This window comes from Perissodus microlepis, chromosome 4, assembly GCF_051167445.1.
Source record: "Perissodus microlepis isolate ML-2025 ecotype Zambia chromosome 4, ASM5116744v1, whole genome shotgun sequence".
Classification (NCBI taxonomy): Eukaryota; Metazoa; Chordata; class Actinopteri; order Cichliformes; family Cichlidae; genus Perissodus; species Perissodus microlepis.
In genome coordinates, this window is record NC_140464.1 from 5,140,948 (window position 1) to 5,163,510 (window position 22,563).

A 22,563-nucleotide genomic window follows, 5' to 3' on the forward strand; every position below is an offset into this window, starting at 1 on the left:
AATTCTTGACCTTGGCATGTAAAGTTGCAAATTTTGTTATATAAATAACAAACTTTGAAAATCTTCCTCCTGTCTTGGCTAAACAAATAAATTGGGTCAACTTGTGAGAGACTCATTAACTGTTCAACTTCAGCACCCACATAAAAATAATGACAATCGATCATGTCTGAAGCTGTGCGATTTAGTGTTGCCAAAAAAACCCCCCAAAAACACACACAGTGCTCCCAAAATACTTTTAAATTAAGATTTTATTCGGCAACGTTTGTGATTTTACACATGCGATTCTGCAGGATTGACAGCTTCACTGAAACTGAAGATTTCTGAGAATACATGTACTAATACCGTGTGCTTTGATATCTTTAATCTAATGTAGACCACAGACATGAACACTCAGTACACTCAGTATGTCACAATAAACAAGCCGGTCTGTCTGAACCTATGCACACAGATCACATAATGCATTTTGCAGAACCCATCTGGATATCTGTGTCAGGGTAAATCAAACCAAATGTGCGTATGTTTAGGTGTGTGTGTGTGTGTGTGTGTAAGCTGCCTGAGCACATTAGGTGTGCAAAGGCAGATTCTGTGGGGGTTCTGCAGGCAGATTATTTTGGGCTTCAGCTTCGGGCTCAGCTGGAGCTTTTGCCTCTGTGGGAGAAATATGAAAAAAATTAATGAATTAAAACACAAGCCAAAGAATGTAACAACAATGCTGGATATGTCACAGTCAGTTTACCTTTATCTTCAGGTTTCTGTGTCTGTGGCTGAAACTGTAGTTCTCCATTAGGACCCGCAGGAGGCTGCCCATCCACTGCCTGCTGTTCTTTCTGTCGCTGAGACATTTCTAATACAGCCTGCCATTTAAAAAAAGAAAAAAAAAACAACAATTAACTATTTTTTAAGTTTCAGATGATGTAAGAAAGTGACCGCCAGGCTAGGATCGTTACCTGCTGGTACTCTCTCCTCTGGGCCTCCAAGGCTTTGCCTCTCTCCCTCAGCAGCTCCTGCTCCTGAAGCAGAGTCTCAGCCCTCCTCTTCAGCTCTTCCTCCTTGTCCCTGAGTTCAGCCTCAAATCGCTGGAGCTCTTCCTCTGTATACACTGGCTTGTTTTCCAGAGTCTGCAGCGACAACAGCGGGATGCAGGTAACGCACACATCCATCCATTTAAAAAAAGAAAACATGTCCCTCCCTCTCCCCAGGGAGGGACATCGAGATGTTTCCAAACCAGCCGGGGCCTATAACTTCTCCATCATGTTCAGTGTCTGCCGCAGAGCCTCCTACTGGTAGCACATGTCCAACACCAGCACCTCACTTATGAGCCTCACAGGAGGCATCCTGTTTAGATGCCTCAAGCACCTCAACAGGCTCCTTTAGACACGAAGGAGTTGCCTCCCAAATAGCCAAGATTCCCACCCTATGCATAAGCTTACTTGTAATGCTTTTAACCTTTAGCTTATTTTTTAGCCACTACCTTGGAGCCATAGGTGAGGATAGGAATGTAGATCGACTGGAGATCCAACAGTTTTGCTTTCATGCTCAGCTCCCCCCCCCAAAAAAAAAAAAAAACCCACACCAAAGGAACGTAATACCTTGCCTAGGGTAAGGCAGAGACCTTCGCGATCTGATCCCCAGTCGATGAAATTAGTTAAAGCATTATGCATGCATTATCTCATTATTGAAAAGAACACCACTGTCAAACCCGGTCTGATTTTCCAAATGTCCATTGGTAAACAGGAATTAAAAAATAAAAAGTACATCAAAGACTTTTCATTGGGTCAACTTAACTGTTCAACTTCAGCACCCACACTTTCCAGGCTCATCCTGGGAACTTGAACCATACACCCAGTGCAAAGCATCCACCCACTTCCCCAACCTTCAGGCCACCTCTGAACTCCTTACCTCCCACTCTTTGGGATTACTGAACTCTTTCTTCTCTGTGGACTTGAGGAATTCCTCCAGGCTGACGAGCCGGTCTTTGTTTGCATCCACCTTTTAACACAGGAAGGTTGGCTGCGTCAGTTAAAGAAAAACCCAGTAAAGGTGGGAAATGGTGAGATAAATAATTAACAATTTACATTTTTCATGACATGCTCCCTCATCCTCAGCCTTTCTTCCTCCATCTCCATCATATCATCTTCCTCATTCTTTGGGTCGTAGACCTTCTCCAGCTGGAAGAGGGAAATAAACAGATGTTAGCCGCTACTCTGATGCTGTGCATATGTCTGCTGTCAGCTTGTAAAAAAGCCTGCAGGAGCCTAGGAACACAGAGAAGAGCTGCATTTTGAAGGAAATAGAAACCAAACCAGGATTTTAAGCAGTCTCAGGATAAAACTAAATCTAAATCAAAGTTTAATTGAAGCAGTCATGATGTGGATGTAAGCAGGATTGTACACCTCCTTTGTAAAGAGAGCCTCCAGTTCCTGCTCATCCAAAACACCGTCTTCATTTGTATCTAAATGAAACAGAGAATAAATGAGAACCCTTCTTTCTTTGTTTTTAAAAAAACATATAACCCATTAACATGAAAAAAAGAGAATGGCTTAAAGCGAGTTGCTGTCACCCACCATGCAGTTTAAAAAAGGTCTTGGGGTTGAACTCCTGAGGATCCAGTCCATCTGTCTCCTCCCAAACTTCCCGCAGCTGATCAACGCTACCCTGAGTGGGAAAAATATTTTTTAAAAACAGACTGAAAACCTGAGTCATTTCTAATGGTTTCTGATAAAAACGAACACGGATGTATCAGTCGCCCACCGGAGCGTTAACTTTAGGATGCTGGCGGTGTTTCTCCTTCAGCTCCTGCATTCTCTTCTCCTCCTTTTCTCTCTTCTCCTGATCCAGGCTCTTCAGGTACTCCCGCCTCTCGTGCTCCTTCAGCATCTCGTAGCGCTTGAACTCCTCGTGTCTCTCTGCGTCGTAGTTCTCCAGGTCCTTAGTGGCCTAGATGAAAAGCCAGAGAGATAAAAGATATTATTGCTGCTACTATTGCTGTTAATAATTTTTTTTTTAAAAATAGGTGAGGTATAGCACAAAATAGACAGTCTGATCAGTGTTGTTATGATTCTCGAGATCTGTTACACTCAAATGGACAAAAATTTCTAAAATTCTTCTTCATTTATCGCTGCAGCAACTTACCGTTGAGATTAGAAGCTCGAGATCTTTGGCCTCAAAGGTGTTTTGATTGTGCGGATCCAGATGTTCAAACTGCTTCAGAAGGGAAGCATGGTCCATCTGAAGACCTGTATGGATCATATGTGAATAACCAATCACATACTGGACTACCATTTGGTTCTATATATATTACTGAATAAATACACAGATTTGTACAGAGATTTTTTTTGTAAATAACAGACTGATAAAAATGGACTGACATACAAAATTTCCATAATCAGTTAAGATAAGAAAAAGTCAATGGTTCACAAATTTCTGTGAAGGTGTTAAAAATCTTTTTCATCTTTTAAAAAAATGTATTAAATCTAATAAGAACTTTAGTATACAGTTAACTGCAAACTTTTCAGTGATGTGGATCAAAGGAATCCCACTCACTCTGTGTGTTGGTGCTGTCCAGTTTGGCTTTTAGCAGCATCCTGAGACGAGAAACCTCCTGACGCTTCAGCTCATCCAAGCGAGTTCTGACATGATGACTGACCAGGTCCAGCTCTTTACTGAGACGCCCGTTCTGACGGCAAACATGAGAAATCCAGGTGAGTTTAAACAGTTTGGACACAACGCCAGCTGCTAGAATGTAAACAGTACACAGGGAAGCCTACCGACTGAGAAGGAAGAACGTGAAACAGAGGCAGAGGTGGAAACCAACCTTAATGTCCTCTGTGTTTGCTGTCTGCAGTTTCTCTCTGAAGTGCGGGTCTGTCTCTAAAACCTCAATCACCTCTCTGAGGTACCGGTCGTAGTACAGGCCAGTGTCCTATTTTGTAAGGAAAAGTTATCCACAACAAGTCTCTGGCCATAAAAACAGGTCACGAGGTAGAAGAAAAAACAAATTACAGAATAATGAGCCATTACCATGTTCTCTTCCTGCACTTCCTCTTTAGGGACCTGCTGGGCTGCATTGCGATCTATAGGCACTGACCAGACCTCGACAGAGATGGACAGGAGCAGGAGCCAAGCAGATATCCACTTCATCCTCCTTTGATATGAATATCAATAACATAAATATCTTCCAGTGTCAGTTCTCCTACATACCTACATTTATATGTAACTTGGTACATTAAAAAAAATCTGTATGAAGCATTTAACTCACAGAGAACCTCCTTCCCCTAAAATCTCACAACACACAACTCAATTATCACATTTTCAAACAAAAGACCCTGTAAGGATACTCATGTGCAAATAGGTCATGTTTCCTATTGTTTGATCATATTAGGGACATTACATTTACTTCATAATACTTGGTGTATACATTATGTAGATTTCCAGGAGTGGTTTATGTCTTCTGGTATCTGTAGTTGTAGTGTAGGAAGTGTGAGAAGGAGAATCTGATGGATCTTCACCAATAATAAACCTCAGGTAGTGCTCTGGACATAGTTTATCATCTTTCTTTCTATTTTTTCAATACTATATAATTTAACTCCTATACAACCTTAATCTCAGTTAACAAATTATACGCAATGGTTACAGCAGGAAAGTGAGCTAATCACTTTTAGGTTTTAATGTGATTAGTTGATGACCGATGAATGCCGAATTCACTAGATGACTGCAAGGATCTATACAAAGTCTAAAGCTGTAGTTCTTCGTAGATTTCGATGTATCCTTGGATTTATAAAAAACAGTATTATGACATTTTGATAAGAATTAACGCAATAGATGTAATCCAAGAGGGAAGAAGTGTTACAAATAGGAGCTATACCGGCATTCTGAGATGAGATTTCATGTGCCATTTGTAATGATACCATCTATATTATTATTTATTAATAAGGCATTTGTTAATTAATGGTATTGTTTAGCTATTGCTAGGAAGCTAACTAGCTTAAGTAAGAACACTACGGATGCGGAAAATGGATACGGAGTGATGACGATTTAGCCCCCCAAAAATAACCTATTCGTTAACAGCGAACCCCTGTCACTGTAAACCCAACGCAAACCTAAATTAATGATTCGCTTATGGCTTATTTCAGGCCTCTTTCGTTATTAATTGATTTTACAGATGACGATAGAGCTCCGTGTTTTCACATTGCCGTACATGTAAGCAAGAAACGCGTAGCACATTTCTTTCTACGACACAGTTTTCTCTTAATTTCTCGTACACTCGGCGTTAAAATGACACCTAAAACTTGTCATAACACTGAAAAACATCCTTACATAGGCAGTGTCTTACCGCAAGTTTGTTTTGGATATCTGACCCAATGCTTCAAGCACGAGCTGTATTTGCGTCGGATAAAACTGACGTCATGGGAATGCGGATCTCCTCCTGTGTGCTCCCTTCAGGTAACGTCGGAAATATCATACACATCATTTTTTTTTACGGGTAAGGAGCTTTGGAATTGTGATCACAATTTTGTATTATGGTGAACATAATGCAAGTTCACCGTGATAAATGTGCCACATAATTAATGAGACAAAATCCCCCTTTAGTGAGATAACATCAGATATAAAAGATTGCTTTTGGAGGCGCGTGGCTTTGCACATGAAGGCATCAACGGATATTAGGTAAAAAATAGACTCAAAATATGTACAAACATTTTTAATAGCTTTAAAAATAGATTTTCTGTGTATTGAACCCAGCACAAAAACACAAAGTTATGGTAAATTGAAATAAATTAACATAAAATGAATCAACAATTGCGCATGAATAATAAATAAAAGGTATAAATATGATTCTTTAAAAAAATCTAGGCCTAATATAAAATTAATAGAAGTATTAAATATGGCACGTGGAAAACACGCCTTTCCACAAATAAATTAACAAAAATAAATTAACAACCACACACAAAAATAGCTAAATTATATGAGGAAAAAATGTGAGAGCATTCTGAGGTCATATTGAATTTATATCAGTTTGACTGATGAGCTTAAAGGGTTTTGATTGGTTGACACTTTCAATGCAACACTTCATTCAGTGTTCACAAGTCAATCTCTCTCATGTCAGTTGGTGTTCCAGGCCTTTCGTTCTCCACCTCCTCGTCTTTTTCTGTGGGGCCCTGCTGAAGCCCACTCCTCAGACGCTGGTGGAGGGCATATTCAATCATCTCACTGTAGCACTGCAGGACAGCCTGGAAAGCAAGAAAGAGAAAAATGAAGTCTTTTGTGTAAGATATGTGTATTTCACTGCATTTGACAAAGCTTTGAAACAAGGAGGCCCTTCAAAACAAAAAAAAATGCTTCTTGTTGATTCTGTCCCTTTGCAAAATCAAAATTCCAACTGAAAACCTCATTTAAATCAAATCTAATCTAATAATTGAGTCTACTTGCAAACAAAACAGGCATTCTCACCAGGTCGGTCTGGCACAGTTCAGCCAATGCTTCACTCATAAGGGCCAGCTGAGTGAGGCCCTTGTTGCCCAGACCTCGTAGGGCACAGTTCAGTGATGCTGCAGCAACAAGCGATGGCGGGGCTCCCAGAAACCGGGAGTCGCAGACACACATGGCGGCCAGCGTGTCGCTGTGCCGCCGCAGGGTGGAAAGCTGCTCCTCTGCAGATTCACCACTGTCTCCTCTCTCCTCTACACAGGCGACAAAATGTGGGAGAAAATCCTGCGGAGTCACTGCTGCTGTGTCCCATCGGAGGGTGGCGAGGATAACACGCTCCATTTCCTAATGGAAGGGAGCATGAAAACAGGAAAATTTTAGCTGAAGCCCAACTTTATGGGCTACATTTGAAAGACTTTGGCATCCAGTGGAGACAAATCACTGTTAGGCATTAGAGGGCCACAGCTGGAAAAGACTCCCAAATGGGATTAGGTTATTCGGAGTATGAGATAAACTCACCAACAGGTTCGATGGCAGGAAGCTGTATTCAGCTGCCGCACACAGGGTGCCAGCGGTCACGCTGTCACACTCTGTGAGCTTCGAGGCTATAAGGATGCAGCCAGCAGCCAGGCAGTACAATGAGACCGGTACAGACAGAGACGCAGACAGGAACCTGTCCATCAGAGAGACAGACAGGGGGAAGACTGTCTCATCACAACCACACTCACAGCACACCTGGAGAGGAGGGAAAAAGGATGAAAGATGTCAGGATCACAGCTGTCCCGATGACATAACTCACCCAGCACTATGAGGCAAATCGAAAAACTGGAGCATGAGAGAACTGAATACCTCCAGGGCCCATTTGGTAAGCTCCTCCCTGCGCTCCGGATCCCTGTGGATGAGGGTGATGTAGAGCATGGAGGGCATGTATCTCTCCTCCACGTGAAGCAGCCTCTGGATCACTCGATGCCCCGACACTGTTGGGTCCCAGGCGGCTCGCAGCTGAGGCGAGCTACTGTTGTGGCCCTGGGCTTGTGCCTCCCTCTGGCTCTGATCCTGAGTCTGGTCATCCTCCACTTCCTCACACCACAGAGACACAGACATGTCTCTGTCCATCTGCACAGCCTGCTGGCTAAAATATGAACTTGTTTATGTCCAGGAGGGAATTAAAAGAAAAACCAACGTCCTTCTGCCACACGAGGAAGCTGAATAGTTTGCAGGTAAATGGAAGTTGGTAAATCACTGTAGAGCCTTCTTGGTTTTTGCTGAAATCAGTCTTCCTGAGGTGGCCCTGCTGAATATCCCCCCTCACTAGAAGCTCAAAGTTTTATACCCAGCAGTCGGGGAGAGAGGGGGAGTGGTCCAGAGGGGTGGGAAATGCCATAGGAAGGGGCAGAGACCCTCATGAGCGACATAAAATAATAAGTTAACAAACAATGCGATCTGTGCAACAATTGCCTCAACAGGTGGGGAGAGGGAGAAAGAAGGAGAGCAAGGGGAGAGAGGGAGGCAGGGGAGGGGAAAAGAGGAACAGACAAGAGAGGGTGTGGCCCGCAGGGACAGAGCAACAGCTTGTCACCGACAGTGAAAAAAGAGAAGGACGAAAAGAAAAGGCAACGAGGGGTGAGAGAGAGAGAGGGAGAGAGAGAGAGAGAGAGAGAGAAGCACCTCCAGACTGTGACAATGGGCATGGATGACAAAAGGATGAGGGTGTTTGTTTACAACGTGAGCACGGGAGATGTTAAACGCTGATGTTCAGTCTTGTCCTGCTGTCAGAGAAAGATCCTCAAGTTCTGATATTTTTTTAGTTTCCCAAACATTCATACATACAGTCCCATTATTGCTGTCTGTGCAGTTTCAGGGATTTTTGTGTCGTATAATGATTTGAGTCGGTGGTTTGCAGGTTTGCAATCCTAAAAAGTTGCTTATGTCCCAGGATGCATCTGGAGAACTGTGATTAAAAATTAAAGATAGATAAAATGAGAGTAAAATCTCACATTTCATTCAAGCGAGAATACCCCAAATGTTTTTTTGACAAAGATATTTGATGAGGTAATTCTAGATAGATTCTAGATTCTTTTGTAAGGAAACAATATAACAGCTGTGTGCAAACATACTAAACAAAAAAATGAATCAATTTTTGAAACAATTACAAATTAATCAATAAAGAAAAATAATATTTGACAGTGGGGTTGCAAACAGATTTCTTTTTTGGAAGCTTTTGCACTCTTTAGATGGAAACATTAAAATACCTTGAATACTGCACACATCTTGCGTTTCTCACCATTTATCAGGGGAGAGGAAGGGATTTCAAAAGTAGTTATAAATGTGTTCGTCAAACTTTTGGCTCTGAGCTTCTCTGTCGTCACAGATTGTCATTGTCAAAGCAACCTGCGTCCCCTTCGGTCTCCCCTCCCTGTGGCAATCTGCTGCTCTTGTTTAAAGAGCGGCGAGGCCAGCGGGGAGGGCCGGGCGAGGTATGTGCAACAGACAGTGGAGCCGGGCAGGTCAATGAGCCGTATTGTCTCCCTTTACAAATCAGTGTCAGACAACAGCTCCTGGCCTTCTGCCTGCTGCTGGCTCTTCGCACACACACACTTCACACATTCATGGGGTAGACACACTTTTCACGCACTCCCCGGGGAGCCCACTGATGGTCACAATGGGGTCGCACTCCCCAGTGGAGAATACAGATTGTATTTGACACACTCATTACAGGTGGCTCTTCACACATTTAAGGCGTCAATGGCAGCTAAGGTTTCAAATGGGAGTTAAATGGACAGAGATACGAACACCATGCCGTGGATCACCACGACTTGATTTCAGCTGAGCATCAATAATTCATACCTGCTGTGACAAAGAAGTGATTCAGTTTCATATGGAACCCAAAACAGTATTTTTATGGAGGGAAAAAAAAGAACACTTCATTTATCTCCAAAGTTGGGCAGGTTCTGTATTACAGTAACCAAAGGACTATAAATAAAAAACTCAGTAAGACAGAATATGACAAAACAATAGTCCTAAAATGGTAAACTGAACAAACATAAGAAAGATTTAAAAGATGGAAATACACAATGGGAGAACATGCACCTGAAATCTGTACTTATACTATGAGTAATGTTCCGATAAAGCACTTGATTAAATTTCGCTATTGTAAACGTAAGCACGAGCTACTTTGATGAAAGTCAGGAAAATAAAAAATAATCACAACCACTTATCTGACTTATCTGACTCACCAACATAATCTCATAAAATATTCCAAAACCTGAAAACCATATCATAACAAGCTAAAGCTAAAATCCCCAAGAATGCAGACCTGATTAAACTGACTAGAGTCCCACTTTCTGTGAAAATGCATAACATTTTCCTTCTTCATATGATGGTTGTTACTGAAGCTAAACTAAAAAAAAACAAAACACTGGATGTTTAAAAACATTTTAATTAACTAAAATAAAAATAGAAACTACACTCTGACGTGGACGTATTTATTGAGACTTTGGATGATTACAAGAAGGCTTTCAAAAGTTCTGTGTTTTTAATGTGATACATGATGTAATTTTTCCAAGTCTTGTGTCTAACATATGGCATCCACACAATAGTAATTAAAAAGACTGAAACCTAAAATTAATACCCCCCCCCCCCCCCCTCTCCAAATCAGAATCAGTGGTTAAAAACATATTAATATTATAACACATGTTTGAATGTACTACATGCAGGCATTGAATCTATACTGAAATTCTGAGTTCTTTTAGGGTATTTCAGGGCTTGTACATGAACTTACCCAAAGTTTACAACTAATTAACACAAGAGCACAATGTTTTCCCTTTAAAATATTCATGCAAGGTTAAAGTTTAAACCTGTACAAAACAATGCCAATGCATCCTGTGTCCAGTGTTCCAAGCCTAGACCAGATTCATTCAATTTTCCTGAGTAACTGAATTCATAGTAAACAAATCATAGATGAGAATCTCAGGCACAGGGAGTAGATCAGCAGCCACATTATCTAACTGAGATGGTTATTCTTAGACACTCTGCATAATGACAACACGAAGAGACATAATCCTGCAATTCTTAGTCGATTGTAGCATTAGTGAGAGAATATTAGGTTTAAAGCGGTCGACAAGGCCTTCGCCTATAAAACAGGCTTTGAAAAGGGCTGAAAGCAGATTGAGTTTGAATGAAGGACTGAGTAAGTTTGGCTCTGCCAGTCAAGTGAGGTCAGGATGGGGTGGACGGTGGGAGGGCGAGAGGGCGAGAGTGACAGATCGTCGGGCTGTTTAAGCACCCTGCTAAATTCATACACCGCAGCTGTATTCAAACAACATGGATCGAGGGGCTCGAAGACAGCCACCAGCCACAGGAGGAGTGCAGCAGGTCCTGAGAAGGGGGTGTGGCTGCCCGCCCCTCATTTTCCAGCTCATTTCCCAGGACAGTGGAGAACAGAGGCCCTATTTTCCCCTTGAGCTATTCACCTCACACAGACACCTGCTGGCCAGTGGGGGAGGAGAGGGCAGGGAGGGCAAAGTTTATCCAGTTCACAAGTTAAGACATAAACAAGTGCAGTTTACTGTAACAGTCTGTCAGTCTTTGACCTCAGATTTATCGGACAAATGTAAACGAGTCGTTGGAATCATTTTTACACAGACGCAGAGTAGCGAAACATCTTCACTAAATCAATGTATTTATCACAATTTTGGGACTATCAGTTGAGTTTTTGACAACATTTGGGTGTTACACTAAAGGGGAGCTATTACCTCTGTTATAAACAGTTACGATGTTTGATGGTCATATTAAATATGGCCAAAGTTTCAAATAATGAAATGACAGGGTGTGCAGCTAATCCCTGTGAGGAAAAAGCTCAGAGTGCTCTAAACACTCGGTTTAGGTATTTCTTTTCTACTCCTGGCTCTATATGATGTCAGTGAGAGCTGATATCCCTAAAGTAGTCATCTCAGGTACACAGCGTTGGCTGCTAGACCTGAGATGCATCTGCTGTTCAAAACTGCTGTTTGCAAGGGGCAACCAATCAGAATAAAGGTAGGAGTTAAAACAGCTCATTGATTGAGCTGGAATCTTTCTTATAGATTCCTGCATTCTGCATTTACATGTAAAATTCAAACAACTATTTCCCATTTTTTCAGTTTTTAAACTACATCTAAAATATTTGCATCTGGATAGTTTAAGATATATAACTAGAGATATTTTAAATATGTAAATATACAGATATTTACAGGCTATATAATTAAATATATACACTGGAGCCTATCCCAGTCTATCCCAGCTACCACAGGGCGAGAGGCGAGGAACACCCACACACCTCGCCAGCTCCAAGAAAACAAACATAACAGCACGAGAGGGAGAGAGAGAGAGGACCTTGTTATGGTGAGTTTGTGCATGAGGAGTAACTTTATAGGACCGGTGTGAAGTTACCCCTCACTGATATGTGTATTAATAATGGATTGCATTTATATTGCACTTTTTGAGACCCTCAAAGCGCTGTACAATTCCACTACTCATTCACTCTCACATTCACACACTGGTGGAGGCAGCTACAGTTGTAGACTGACAGAAGCGAGGCTGCCATATCGCGCCAACGGCCCCTCTGGCCAACACAAGTAGGCAGTAGGTGAAGTGTCTTGCCCAACGACCAAGACAGAGCTGGGGATCGAACCGGCAACCTTACAGTTTACAAGATGAGCTTCCAACCCCCTGACCCACGGTCACCTTGTGTATTATTGTTGCTGTGGATCTGCAGGTAAACTCAGACCTGCACACTGAGGCTCACCTCCACCATTTGATAAATGAATCCTTTTCAAGTCTTGGGGAGGATGTTATCGTCTGTTCCTTCCTCACCTGATTCTTATCCACAGGGGGATCAAGTTCAGTTATCTTGAACTTCTTCTGCTTAAGTTTTTACAAATGGATAAAGTAGAGTTTAAATACCCTGTTTTGTTATGATTCAACCATTTATTTGGTAATAACGAGATGAAAATGCTAGAACATCATACATATAGTTACAAGGCTTAATATTACCAAAGTGGCATGTGGAACCTATAAGGCATGCACAACCTTTGCATAGGGCTGGAATGGCATCTTACAGTACTAGCAAAATACTGCCAGTGAGTTTATGCTTCGTCTTTTTCCCTTTACAGGAGGAGTGGTGAGAGGGCCGTAAGAAAACACAAAATAAACTGAAACGTAATCAAGGGATAAACGAATTAATATAGTTAAATAATAAGTAAAAGCAGAAGAAAAAGTGTCATGAAAACAGGAGATGTAAACAAGTGACAAGGAAACAGAGGAGGACAGCAAACACACAAAAACAGCACTGCAAGTACGGCTATAGTGTTTAAACACGTTGGGTTGTAACTTTCATGAACACACAGTGAGAGAAAAGAGCCTCCACAGTGCCCCCTGCCTCTGACCATCAGTAACAACAGTCTTCACTCCATACCATGGGATAATATTTAGTACATATTTCATATATAAATGTCTTTTACACATCTCTTAGCGAGTGTCAGTCCACCAGCTGATAATCAGATTTAAGGGCAGCTGGGGCCACATGCTGAATTAGAAGCTGCAGCTCCTTCCTGTGATTGGCTGAGGAGGCGCTGTGTCTCGCTGGCCTGTGAGTCTGGGCTCTCTTCCTCTGAGCTGGGTGGGACGTAGAGACCCAGGACCTGCTTCACCTTAACAGGAAGCTCCTGGGGTGGAAAGGGAAGAGGGAAAAAGGGGAAGTTACAAAGCAAGCAAGTTGTTAAATTATCAGTTAACATAATATAGCACAAGATAAATTGTTTTCCTATTATATTCTGATAATACTAATAAAAAAATAAATAAATCTCAGATTTGGACCAACAGATATTTTACTGGCTGTATGTCGAATCATGAGGTATGAAGTGGCCCTGTGTCTTACCTTGCACAGAAACAGCTGTAGGTAGATGGCCTCGGCTCCACGCAGAACGCTCTGCAGGTCCAACTTCATTGTCAACTCGTTAATGTGCTGCAGATGAAAAACATTATAGAAGATGAAAATCTGTATGATTACAGAAAAAAAACAAAACTGTCATCTTTAATCCAGACACACACCTTCAGAATAGTGTTGAAGTCATGGTTCGAGCCTATCAGCTCTTCTCGCTGGGACTCGAGAATTGAACAGGCGATCAGCAGGTGAAAGTTTTCACATGGAAGACGAGTCCAGAGGACCTGAGGAAGAAAACACGATGCTATAAAATGCGATGTCAAGATGCAGCCCAAACAATCCTTACTGTAGACTGTAAAATAGTAGCACGTAATATATAAAAAAATTGAATATGGGATTTCAATTAAAGGTGAAGCATTCGGTTTCATAACAAAAATCAGTTCAAGACACAAATATGTTAAATTGGTACAGTCAAGCACTCACCTCCCACAGTGTGAGGATATCTTCAAAGGAAAACTCTCTCTTGAACCAGATGAGCAGCCAGCGGAAACAGAAGCAAAGCGAGCCGCTGTCCTGAGAGTCTGAAGGACATGCAAGGAAGGGAGAACTGGAATTTTAGTTCTTTACAAAAAAGAAATTATTATTGCACATTCAGAGTTTTCTCAGTTTCATACATATGCATGGCATGTATGTCACCTTCAGCATATCTAAACTTATATGTGAGAGGTCAGATTCAACAGAAAACACGGTAATGTCTTCCTTTTGTGCACCTCTGGTCGTCTTTCTGCATTGCTGCTATATTTAAGGTTCGACTTTGCCTTCGGTGTCAAACTGACCCAACCTCAAACTGTAAATTCATCCGCCAGGAACAACCTCTCCAAACCGAGTTCTACTATAACATCTGAGTAAGAACAATCAGTTGGGATGAGTGGAACTGTGGTGACATGACACAACAATCTTTGGTCACTACCTGCCCTAGCTGCCAGATTTTCCCTCCCTGTGACTTTATCTTCTGCCCCAAATGCCATGCAAATTGCTCCTTTTAGACAGAAGCACATGTGGTCTGAATGAGACCTCTGGGAAGTGATAGGAACTGAAATTAGTGCTGAGGTGCAAACCAACACAACAATGAAGGAGGTAGCTTTAAAACTTCTTTATCTTGCCCAGCTTTACTTTGCACGTTTCATTTTACGCTCTCACTTCTACTGTTAATGTGCCTGGCTAAATAGGAGCTCACTTACCCAGGAAGTCACAGAGTTCTGGGTCCAGCGCCTTCAGCAGGATACTGAGCTGAAGAAGCTGCTGCTTCATGGCCTCCTGAGACTCTTCAAAGTTCTGGTGCTGCAGGAAAGAAAAACAAAGACCTGTTCTTCAGCTGGAGTCTACGGCTTCTTACAAATACATCAATCTTTTGGATGTTTCTGCTTTGACACTCTGCTAATTTCATTATTGTTTTTCTTTCACTGCTTCCTCAGATCTCAATGATTAATATCACATTTCAGCACAACATAGAACCAGATGACATTTTTTTTAAGAGAGAGAATGTGCATTTATTAACATTTAATAAGGTGTAATGCTTGTGATTGTTGGCAAACAGCCTCAGGCTACAAACCAAAATCCAGTGAGTGTTTTTGTGGTTGCTTCACAACTGGAGACAGCAGCGAGTTAGCAGAAGAGCACACTGAGAGACATCCAAAGCAGTTTTAAGTGTGGGCTTTTTATATTCGTTCAAATCAGATGTTGATGAGGTCTCAAGTCACTGCACAAAAATCACTTCACTGGCCCAAGTGCATTTAAACTTTCAACGGTTATGTTTGTGCTGCTTCCGAGTTAATTATTCTCCATTCGGAGCAGAAATCGACTCAAATATAGAGTAACAGCTTTAAAAGCTCTTGTGTGTCTCAACAGAAGATCACGGGTTTGTGACAGACGATAACAAAAAAGAGAACAGATATTTTTACTAACCACCAGCTCCATGAATCCTGTCAGACACCAGAATGACTCCACCTCATTCTGGGTGACGAACAGGATAGGAGAAAGAAGATCACTCATCCCCTGCACATAACCTGCACCGATGAAAAAGGAGACCTGTGTTACAAACATATTTACATACATACTTTACTCAAACCGCTTTTAATCGCTGCCAAACCCTTTGTTGATTGGTCTTAAAACATCATGGACATCTCTGTTGTTTCACTGTTTATTTTGTTGTTTGCTGAACACAATGAAGTAGAGAAAATTAGCCAGTTAAGTAACAGGAAGTTGTAGAATATGTTTCCTCCTGTTGTTGCAAATCTTTCTGGTCACCAGACGCCACTTGTACTGGCACCGTAATGCTTGTTCAACTTTTATTTTCATATACAAACAATATGAAGTCATGTGAAAGTAAGCTACTGAATCACGTGGTGTACTTAGAGAACCAATTTTAGCAGCAATAGGTTGACGTGATGGGGGTCTATATGACTTCATCAGTATCTGGAGGAGTTTTGGTCCACTCTTCTTTACAGCATTGCTTCAGTTAATTGGGCTTTGAAGGGATTACTCTCTTAAGGTCCCACCACAGCACTTCAATCAGGCTGAGGTCTACACTTCAACTGGGCCCTTGCAGCACCTTGATTATTTTCTTTTTCAAACATTCTGTTGTAGATTTGCTGTTGTGCTTGGGAGAGGATGTCCTGTTAGATGACCCAATTTGGGCCAAGCTTTAGCTCTCGTACAGCCTTACATTTGACTCTGGAATACTTTTGTATACAGAAGAGTTCATGGTCTAGTCGGTGACTGCAAAGCCGTGGCACTGTCCTTCATGGCCCAACACGTCTACTTTGGTTTCATTGTTCCTGAAGTCTTGTAGTTTGCTCTTTCTAAACCTGCGCCATGTTCTTTTTAGAGAGAACGGGCTTTCTCCTGGCAACTTTTACAAACAAGCCATACTTGTCATGAACTTAGCTCATGGGTTTTCTGCTATTTCTATGCGCCTTGCACGGTGTGACCTTGGGGCGAATTAGTTGGGTCGTCCACTTCTGGGAAGATTGTGGCATTACACCTGAAAGATCCAGACCAGGAAACTACCAAAGGTGGTCTTTTTGTCAGTCACATGTACCGGTGATCAATTTATGAAGTGCACATCTGTTTACCAGCGGTTCATAAATACACACCCAGATCAAAGTTGTACATGCAGTAAGTCATCAGCACGTCATGAAGCAGGGTCAGTCCCGGATTGTCATTCCCAGAGAAGAAAGTGTTGTGTCTGTCTGTCCTGTTGACGTCTCTCTCTGTCACAACAGAACAAAGACAGTTTAACTTCTGACGGGCAGCTGACTAAACGCTGAACAGATCTTCTGTTATTAGACGCACTGACCTATCAGGCTTCTGTATCCTCTGAGGAGGGAGTTTCTCATCTCCTGCTCTTCACTGACAGACTTCCACTGCACCTTCATCCTGAAGTACTCATCCCTGCACACGCAGAAGGGTTGTTAAAGCAAGTGAATAGTTCAAGATTTTAGGAAATACACTGGCTCGCTGCTAAGCATTAAAAAAAAAAAAAGTGGCTGCATCTAGCTCAGGAGGGAGGTAGAGCAGGTCATCTACTAATTGGAAGGTTGGTGGTTCGACCCTGGCCACTAACCCAAAGTTACTCTCTGATGTATCCATCGGAGTGTGTGTATGTGTGTTTGAATATTAGCTATGAAAGCACTTTTGTAGGAGATGTGTGTGAACAGGGCAAGTTGTATAAAGTGTTTTGAGCGCTCAGGTGGAGTAGAAAAGCGCTATATAAGAACCAGTCCATTTACCATTTACCAAGCAAGGCAATGAGAGTGTTTCCCAAAGCTTCAATAAATTATCATAAAGATATGACAGGAAAAAAAATATTCTACTAACGTTTTGACCCGAAGAATGTCCTCTCTTTCCTTGGCAGTGCTGTTCCACGGATAAAACCCCAGCAGGAATTTCCATATCTCCTTCCTCAGTGAGTGTGTGATGCCCTGCAAGATACACAAAAACCCCATCAAAGAATGCACACCTGGTTAAACATGAGAAACACATGTTTGTCTCTAAGGCTACGTTCACACTGCAGGCGAAAGCGCATCAAATCCGATTTTTTTGACCCTATGCGACCCATATCCGATCATGGTGTGACAGTGTGAACGGCACAAATCCGATATTTTCAAATCCGATCTGGGTCACTTTCGTATGTGGTACTGAATCCGATACATATCCGATGTTTTAGAAAGCGACTGCTGTTTGAACGGTCAGGTCGCATTAAATCCGTCTTTTACGTCACTGACACAAGACAGACGCCAATTATCAGCGCCGGAGAAGCACCTGATAAGACATCGCGAACGCTTCCTGGCCATCCAGCGTAGATGTCAGTGAAACTGTTGGGAAGACAACGTTGGAGAAACGTGAACATTTTATTTATACTGTATAATCTGCAGATTCTGACAAAAATCTGCAACTATCCTTTGAAGCACCGCTCCTCTAAAACAGCAATAAGGATAATTACTAGGTTATTTACATTATTATGTAAATAACAAAATAACTTAAAGCAAAAATTGGGAAACGTAAAGTCCGAAGTCTTTATATTAAGGCCATCAGTCAAACAATATTGTTTGGTCTGGGTCTAAACAGAGCGCGTTGTGTGTGACGTCTTCTTTTGCGCATGCGGGCCGCTTTGAGCGTTCACACTAGAGCGCATTTGCTGTCGCATTTTATTTGTAGTGAGAACAAGCAGACAAAAAAATCTGATTTTATCAAAAAATCAGAATTGAGCATTAAGACCTGCAGTGTGAACGTAGCCTAACTCTATTTACTGTCCTACCCCTCTGAACACAAGTTCTTTGATTTTTTCTTTGCAAGTCACTCTCCCCTCAGAGTCCAAAAACTCCTCCCACTTATCCAGAGGCTGTCCCCTTGTTACATCTGGTTTGGGACCAAGTTCCACACCCTTGATGAAAGAAATAAAAGCAAACATTAATAACTTATTTTTTATTCCATTTATCCGCGCTCAAATTATCTTTTTGTATCTTTCTCTTACGCAGGTGATGAGTTCGAATCCGGGCTCTTCATCAGACTGTGGAGGCAAACTGGGATCCTGAGGAGTACGTGTGTGGATGGGGGACTCTGGAGGCCGAAGTGCTGCCCTGAAGAAATTTGTGACTTTGGAGAATCCACCAAATGTAGTGGCATACGGGTCATGGATAAATCTCTGTTATAGGTGAAAAAAAAGAATGTTTATGCAAATGAAGGCCTGTCGTTTTAAGTATGATGTTTCCTTCACTAATGTTAGCTGGTACCAAAGGCTATGATTAAAAAAGACAGATGAAACCACTGTGTCGCTGCCACCGCATGTAGTCCTGTGTTGATTGTCTGTTATATGTTATATGTAGCACCAAGGTCTTGGAGGACCCTTGTCTCGCTTCACTGTGTACTGTCCCACTGCATATGATTGAAATGAAATGCCACTTGACTTGACTTGACTTGACTTGACTTGACTTGACTTGACTTGAATCTGTTTGAAGCTCTGATGGTTTCATTTTTGGCCGATCCCATCTTGCTTTCTATATGCATAATCTGTATGAGAGCAGTGCACAGATACAGAAACCTGCTAATAATTTCTGTTTTGTGTGATCTATTAGTATAATTACCTGCACAGTTAGTGCAGTAGCTGAGGCGAAGGCTGGTAAACAGCTACTGGACAAATCTGCCTGTGATGGCATCCAACTGTCAATGTGACCGTGCCCAAATAATGCAACCTACTTTAAACATAAAAACATCTGAAACTGGTTTCGGAATTTAGTTGTCATCCGAGGGGAGACTGGCTCTGGAGGCCAAAAACTCTGAACTGCAAAAATGCTATAAACATGTTTATTACTACTCTGCAGTTGGAGGTGTTAACATCGGGGATCTATATAGCTCAAGCTGCTTTTAGAGGAAATTGAGATTTTGGCACTTCCACATTAGCTTTTGTTTTCAAGTTCTGATGCTGCTTCGGTGGAAGATGACCTCATCACTGGGTCACTGGTGTTAATGGACAAGCTAGTAATTCATAGATTTTAAAATGATTAAGTGCGAGATTACTTAAAAAATTACTCATTAGAAATGCAACATGCACTATCCTCTAAAAAAATAACAACAAAAAAATCTACTTACTGAGACAAGATCATTGCCTCCATCATCAAGAAACTGCAGCCTATCAAAGGACTGAGGGAGCGTGCCTGAGTCCTGGGGGTAGGCAAGGAAGAGCCGCCCGTCAAGTGGTGACCTGATAACAAGAACAGAAACCACATGACACGCTGACAAAGAAGCAAAGGGCATCTGAAACTGAGGTACTAATCAGGGTTTCTCCAGCATGTAAACAATGCTGGCATTCCACTGTAATTAGAAATCTGCTGCTAAAACGATTGCAGTGATGCTTACGGGTCCAGAATAATGTAGCGCTGAAGTGCCCTCAGCAGTTCCCGGGTTCCTCCTCTGTGGAAGTGCAAAGGAGGCAGTGGGTGGCCACCTCTACTAGTCAGCACGAGAAAGTTTCGACCCAAGGAGAACCGAGACCTCCGAAGAGAGTACAGCTCTGAGAGAGGCAGCGAGAACGCCCACTGACCTGTGAAAAAAAGAGGAGTTTTTAGTTTTCTGAGCACGAGCCTTTGCTAGGATCACCAGAAAAGCAGACTGCACCTAAATTTTTGACTGGGACGTGTTCTCGTTCTTTCTTCACGGTGCTTATAACTGCCCAGTCTGGCTCATACCCCGGGTCAAAGTTTGTATCCTCTTCCCCTCCATCACCATCCTGATCAAGTGGAGATTATTGGATGAGAATCCTATTCGAGCTAATAACAATACAAATACTTTTTATTTTTCAGCATGTAGCAAATAGATGGTTCCTAACCTTTTTGCTGTAGAGTACAGCAGGAGCGTTGCGACCGTCATCCTCCAGTGGACTCCACTCTAGAGCTGGCAGCCCAGCCTGAAAAAATAAAGACATGATAGGTTACCCCGTGCTTTCCTGATCATACCTTTGACCTAAACAGTCTTAGCTCACACAGACTTTCTTACCCGCTCCACAATGCGGATGAACCCTGGGATGCTAGTGTCCTGGTTACTCCTCTTGGCATTTGTGTGGAGGTATACCCCCTCCTTCTCAAATATCAGCTGAGGAGAAAAAAGCCCCACATAAATATGAAGTAGCAGAAATTAAGTGTAAAATGTATTTGCAGTTAAAGGTGTTTTTTTTTTTGATTGGTGTCAAATTTCAGTCACTCAAACAGGCAGGTAATAAGAATTTGCCTAAAGATTATTTTAATCAGTCATCAATAACTACAGTATAACTGATACCTTGTGTGGTTGAACACCACTTGTTTCTCTCAGAAGTTGAACTTGAACCATATACAAAGAGCAGGGATTTAATGACCTGTGCATACTCAGAATTCCTTTCGCTACTGGTGTTCTCAAGGTAAAGAGGTTGTCCACACCTCTTCACAAAGGCTAGGCACTCTGTGTGACATCTAAGCAGCATTTCAGGCTAGCCCAGCCCTGTTTTTGCCCAATCATTGTGGAATTTGCATGTTCTCAATACACCTGATTGGTGTATCACTCCACGTACTCTGGCGTCCTCCCATAGCCCAACGTGTCTTTTCAGCCCCAGTCACACACACAAACTGGTCAGTGACCTCCTGGCAGGCCAAAATCCTCCAGCAGCCACTTTGCCTTAGGAACCAGTGGTCGCCAAACAGTGGTCGGGCTAATTGGTGGTACTACACTGACAGTAGGTTGGTTGTAAACAAAGAAAGTTTACTGTCTTGCAGTTAAAAAAAACCCCAAACATCCACGTGGAATAAACTCATCACATGGCAGATGGATACAAGAATTAACGTCTAACACAGCTGATACAAACTGACTCGTAGTTATCTGAGGTCAAGTGAGAAAAACAAAACGTTATCATTGTAAAAATAACGTAAACTTTAGAAATCATGAGAACTAACTGAAATACTTACATGATAACACTCAACCTGTAAAATTAGCTCATTTAGTTTCAGTCTTTGTCGGTCAACACCACAAGCATTAACCCACAAAAACCATGGTGGGTTCAACTCAGGAAGCTAAATGACAGCTCGGTATTTCCTAGGAAATAGTTCAAACGCCTTAATAGCATATAGTTATGGCAAACGAGGTCTTCGAGACCTTATTTAGAAGATTAACGTATTTTCCTGTTATTTTTCCCCGTCTGAGAAACAAGAATTGGGTAAATTAAACCTCATTTGAAAAATGATTGACGATGGCTAAAACTTTTTGGAAAACTGGACAGCAAACTAAAATTAAAAACTAAATGATACTAATAAAAAATAAATAAATGCAAATGTAGCCCACCCAGTGCCCAAATGTGATTAACGAGCCCGTGCACCACGTGACCAGTCAAACAGCTGACCCGGCAGGTAAATCATAACAAAGAGCTGGTAAATGACACATTCACATCACATGACTATACAGTCACTGCTCTGCTCAGGTCAGTGGGTGAAATCGAGACAGCCAAACAGGAAAAGTTGAATTAAGTTCGCGACTTTCTGAACACACTTTAAGCTTTCATGTCTGTGTGGTTATACACACAACTATACAAACAATATATCCAGCTCTTATATCGAGCTAAAGCACCACGTAGCCCAGCTCGAGCTTAACGAACGTTACTGGAGATCCACAGCTAGCTTTAGGTGCTACCATTAGTCAGCTATCAGAAGTTCTGCCCAATATTCAACAGCACAGTTACCAACATTCACAGAAACAGCCAGTGAAAACGTGTTAAACATTTAATTCAGGAGTACCTTATAATCCTCAGCGCTTTGCTCCATTTTCCTGTCGTCTCCGTCGTTCTCCCAAAACAAACGTGACGTCAAGCTTCCTGCTAATGCAAAACCCCGCCCATGGCAACGTCGTGTCAGAAAACACCCAATCAGAACGTAATTTGTACTGCTTTGTTTTTAAATTATATTTTAAACGCTTTAATATTATTACAGAGGCCAATATTTATGTAAGAGTTTATGGTATTATTTGATTTGATTTGATTTTAATGTCAGCTACAGGCTGTGTCCTATTATGTCTGAATACCTTAATGTAATTGTTTATGTAATGCACATGACAACCACTAGAGGGCGGCAAACAACGCTGACTCTAAACAGCATTGGATTAGAAAAAAAAATAATAACTTTAGTTGTAGTCTGAAACAACAA

At 41.8% G+C, this 22,563-nt stretch overlaps 3 protein-coding genes across 3 annotated transcripts; all 3 read right to left on the reverse strand.

Annotated features, from left to right (window-relative positions):
• Positions 1 to 230: 230 nt before the first annotated feature.
• nucb1 (nucleobindin 1) lies at positions 231 to 5,441 on the reverse strand. The gene is made up of 13 exons (XM_084925204.1): positions 5,333 to 5,441; positions 4,021 to 4,144; positions 3,815 to 3,922; positions 3,544 to 3,676; positions 3,133 to 3,236; positions 2,752 to 2,937; positions 2,565 to 2,655; positions 2,394 to 2,452; positions 2,076 to 2,168; positions 1,900 to 1,989; positions 948 to 1,118; positions 737 to 854; positions 231 to 648 (listed from the first exon to the last, which is right to left on the reverse strand). The coding sequence occupies exons 2-13, from the start codon at positions 4,138 to 4,140 to the stop codon at positions 563 to 565; spliced, it is 1,359 nt and encodes a 452-aa protein (XP_084781330.1). The 5' UTR covers positions 4,141 to 4,144; positions 5,333 to 5,441; the 3' UTR covers positions 231 to 562.
• A 501-nt stretch (positions 5,442 to 5,942) lies between these two features.
• ccndx (cyclin Dx) lies at positions 5,943 to 7,539 on the reverse strand. Its single transcript, XM_084925205.1, has 4 exons — positions 7,273 to 7,539; positions 6,943 to 7,158; positions 6,448 to 6,768; positions 5,943 to 6,227 (listed from the first exon to the last, which is right to left on the reverse strand). Exons 1-4 carry the CDS (start codon positions 7,537 to 7,539, stop codon positions 6,078 to 6,080), a joined length of 954 nt encoding a protein of 317 aa, XP_084781331.1. The 3' UTR covers positions 5,943 to 6,077.
• Positions 7,540 to 12,367: 4,828 nt separating this feature from the next.
• On the reverse strand, positions 12,368 to 22,252 carry tbc1d17 (TBC1 domain family, member 17). The gene is made up of 17 exons (XM_084925206.1): positions 22,159 to 22,252; positions 20,399 to 20,494; positions 20,232 to 20,309; positions 20,021 to 20,132; positions 19,763 to 19,946; positions 19,496 to 19,607; positions 18,381 to 18,551; positions 18,165 to 18,290; positions 17,225 to 17,328; positions 16,704 to 16,798; positions 16,501 to 16,617; positions 15,311 to 15,411; positions 14,587 to 14,686; positions 13,829 to 13,926; positions 13,513 to 13,629; positions 13,340 to 13,426; positions 12,368 to 13,127 (listed from the first exon to the last, which is right to left on the reverse strand). Exons 1-17 carry the CDS (start codon positions 22,183 to 22,185, stop codon positions 12,966 to 12,968), a joined length of 1,887 nt encoding a protein of 628 aa, XP_084781332.1. The 5' UTR covers positions 22,186 to 22,252; the 3' UTR covers positions 12,368 to 12,965.
• Positions 22,253 to 22,563: the final 311 nt, after the last annotated feature.

Excerpts from the sequence above, each read along its gene's own strand:
- nucb1 (XM_084925204.1), bottom strand. The coding sequence starts at position 4,140 with ATGAAGTGGATATCTGCTTGGCTCCTGCTCCTGTCCATCTCTGTCGAG. Across the intron at positions 855-947 it reads AGAGGAGAGAGTACCAGCAG|GCTGTATTAGAAATGTCTCA; the intron begins GTAACGATCCTA and ends TTTAAATGGCAG. Across the intron at positions 649-736 it reads ACAGAAACCTGAAGATAAAG|AGGCAAAAGCTCCAGCTGAG; the intron begins GTAAACTGACTG and ends TTTCTCCCACAG.
- ccndx (XM_084925205.1), bottom strand. The coding sequence starts at position 7,539 with ATGGACAGAGACATGTCTGTGTCTCTGTGGTGTGAGGAAGTGGAGGAT. Across the intron at positions 7,159-7,272 it reads TTACCAAATGGGCCCTGGAG|GTGTGCTGTGAGTGTGGTTG; the intron begins GTATTCAGTTCT and ends CCTCCTCTCCAG. Across the intron at positions 6,228-6,447 it reads AACTGTGCCAGACCGACCTG|GCTGTCCTGCAGTGCTACAG; the intron begins GTGAGAATGCCT and ends CTTGCTTTCCAG.
- tbc1d17 (XM_084925206.1), bottom strand. The coding sequence starts at position 22,185 with ATGGAGCAAAGCGCTGAGGATTATAAG. Across the intron at positions 20,133-20,231 it reads CTGTACTCTACAGCAAAAAG|GATGGTGATGGAGGGGAAGA; the intron begins GTTAGGAACCAT and ends CCACTTGATCAG. Across the intron at positions 17,329-18,164 it reads AAGAACTTGTGTTCAGAGGG|GGCATCACACACTCACTGAG; the intron begins GTAGGACAGTAA and ends TGTATCTTGCAG.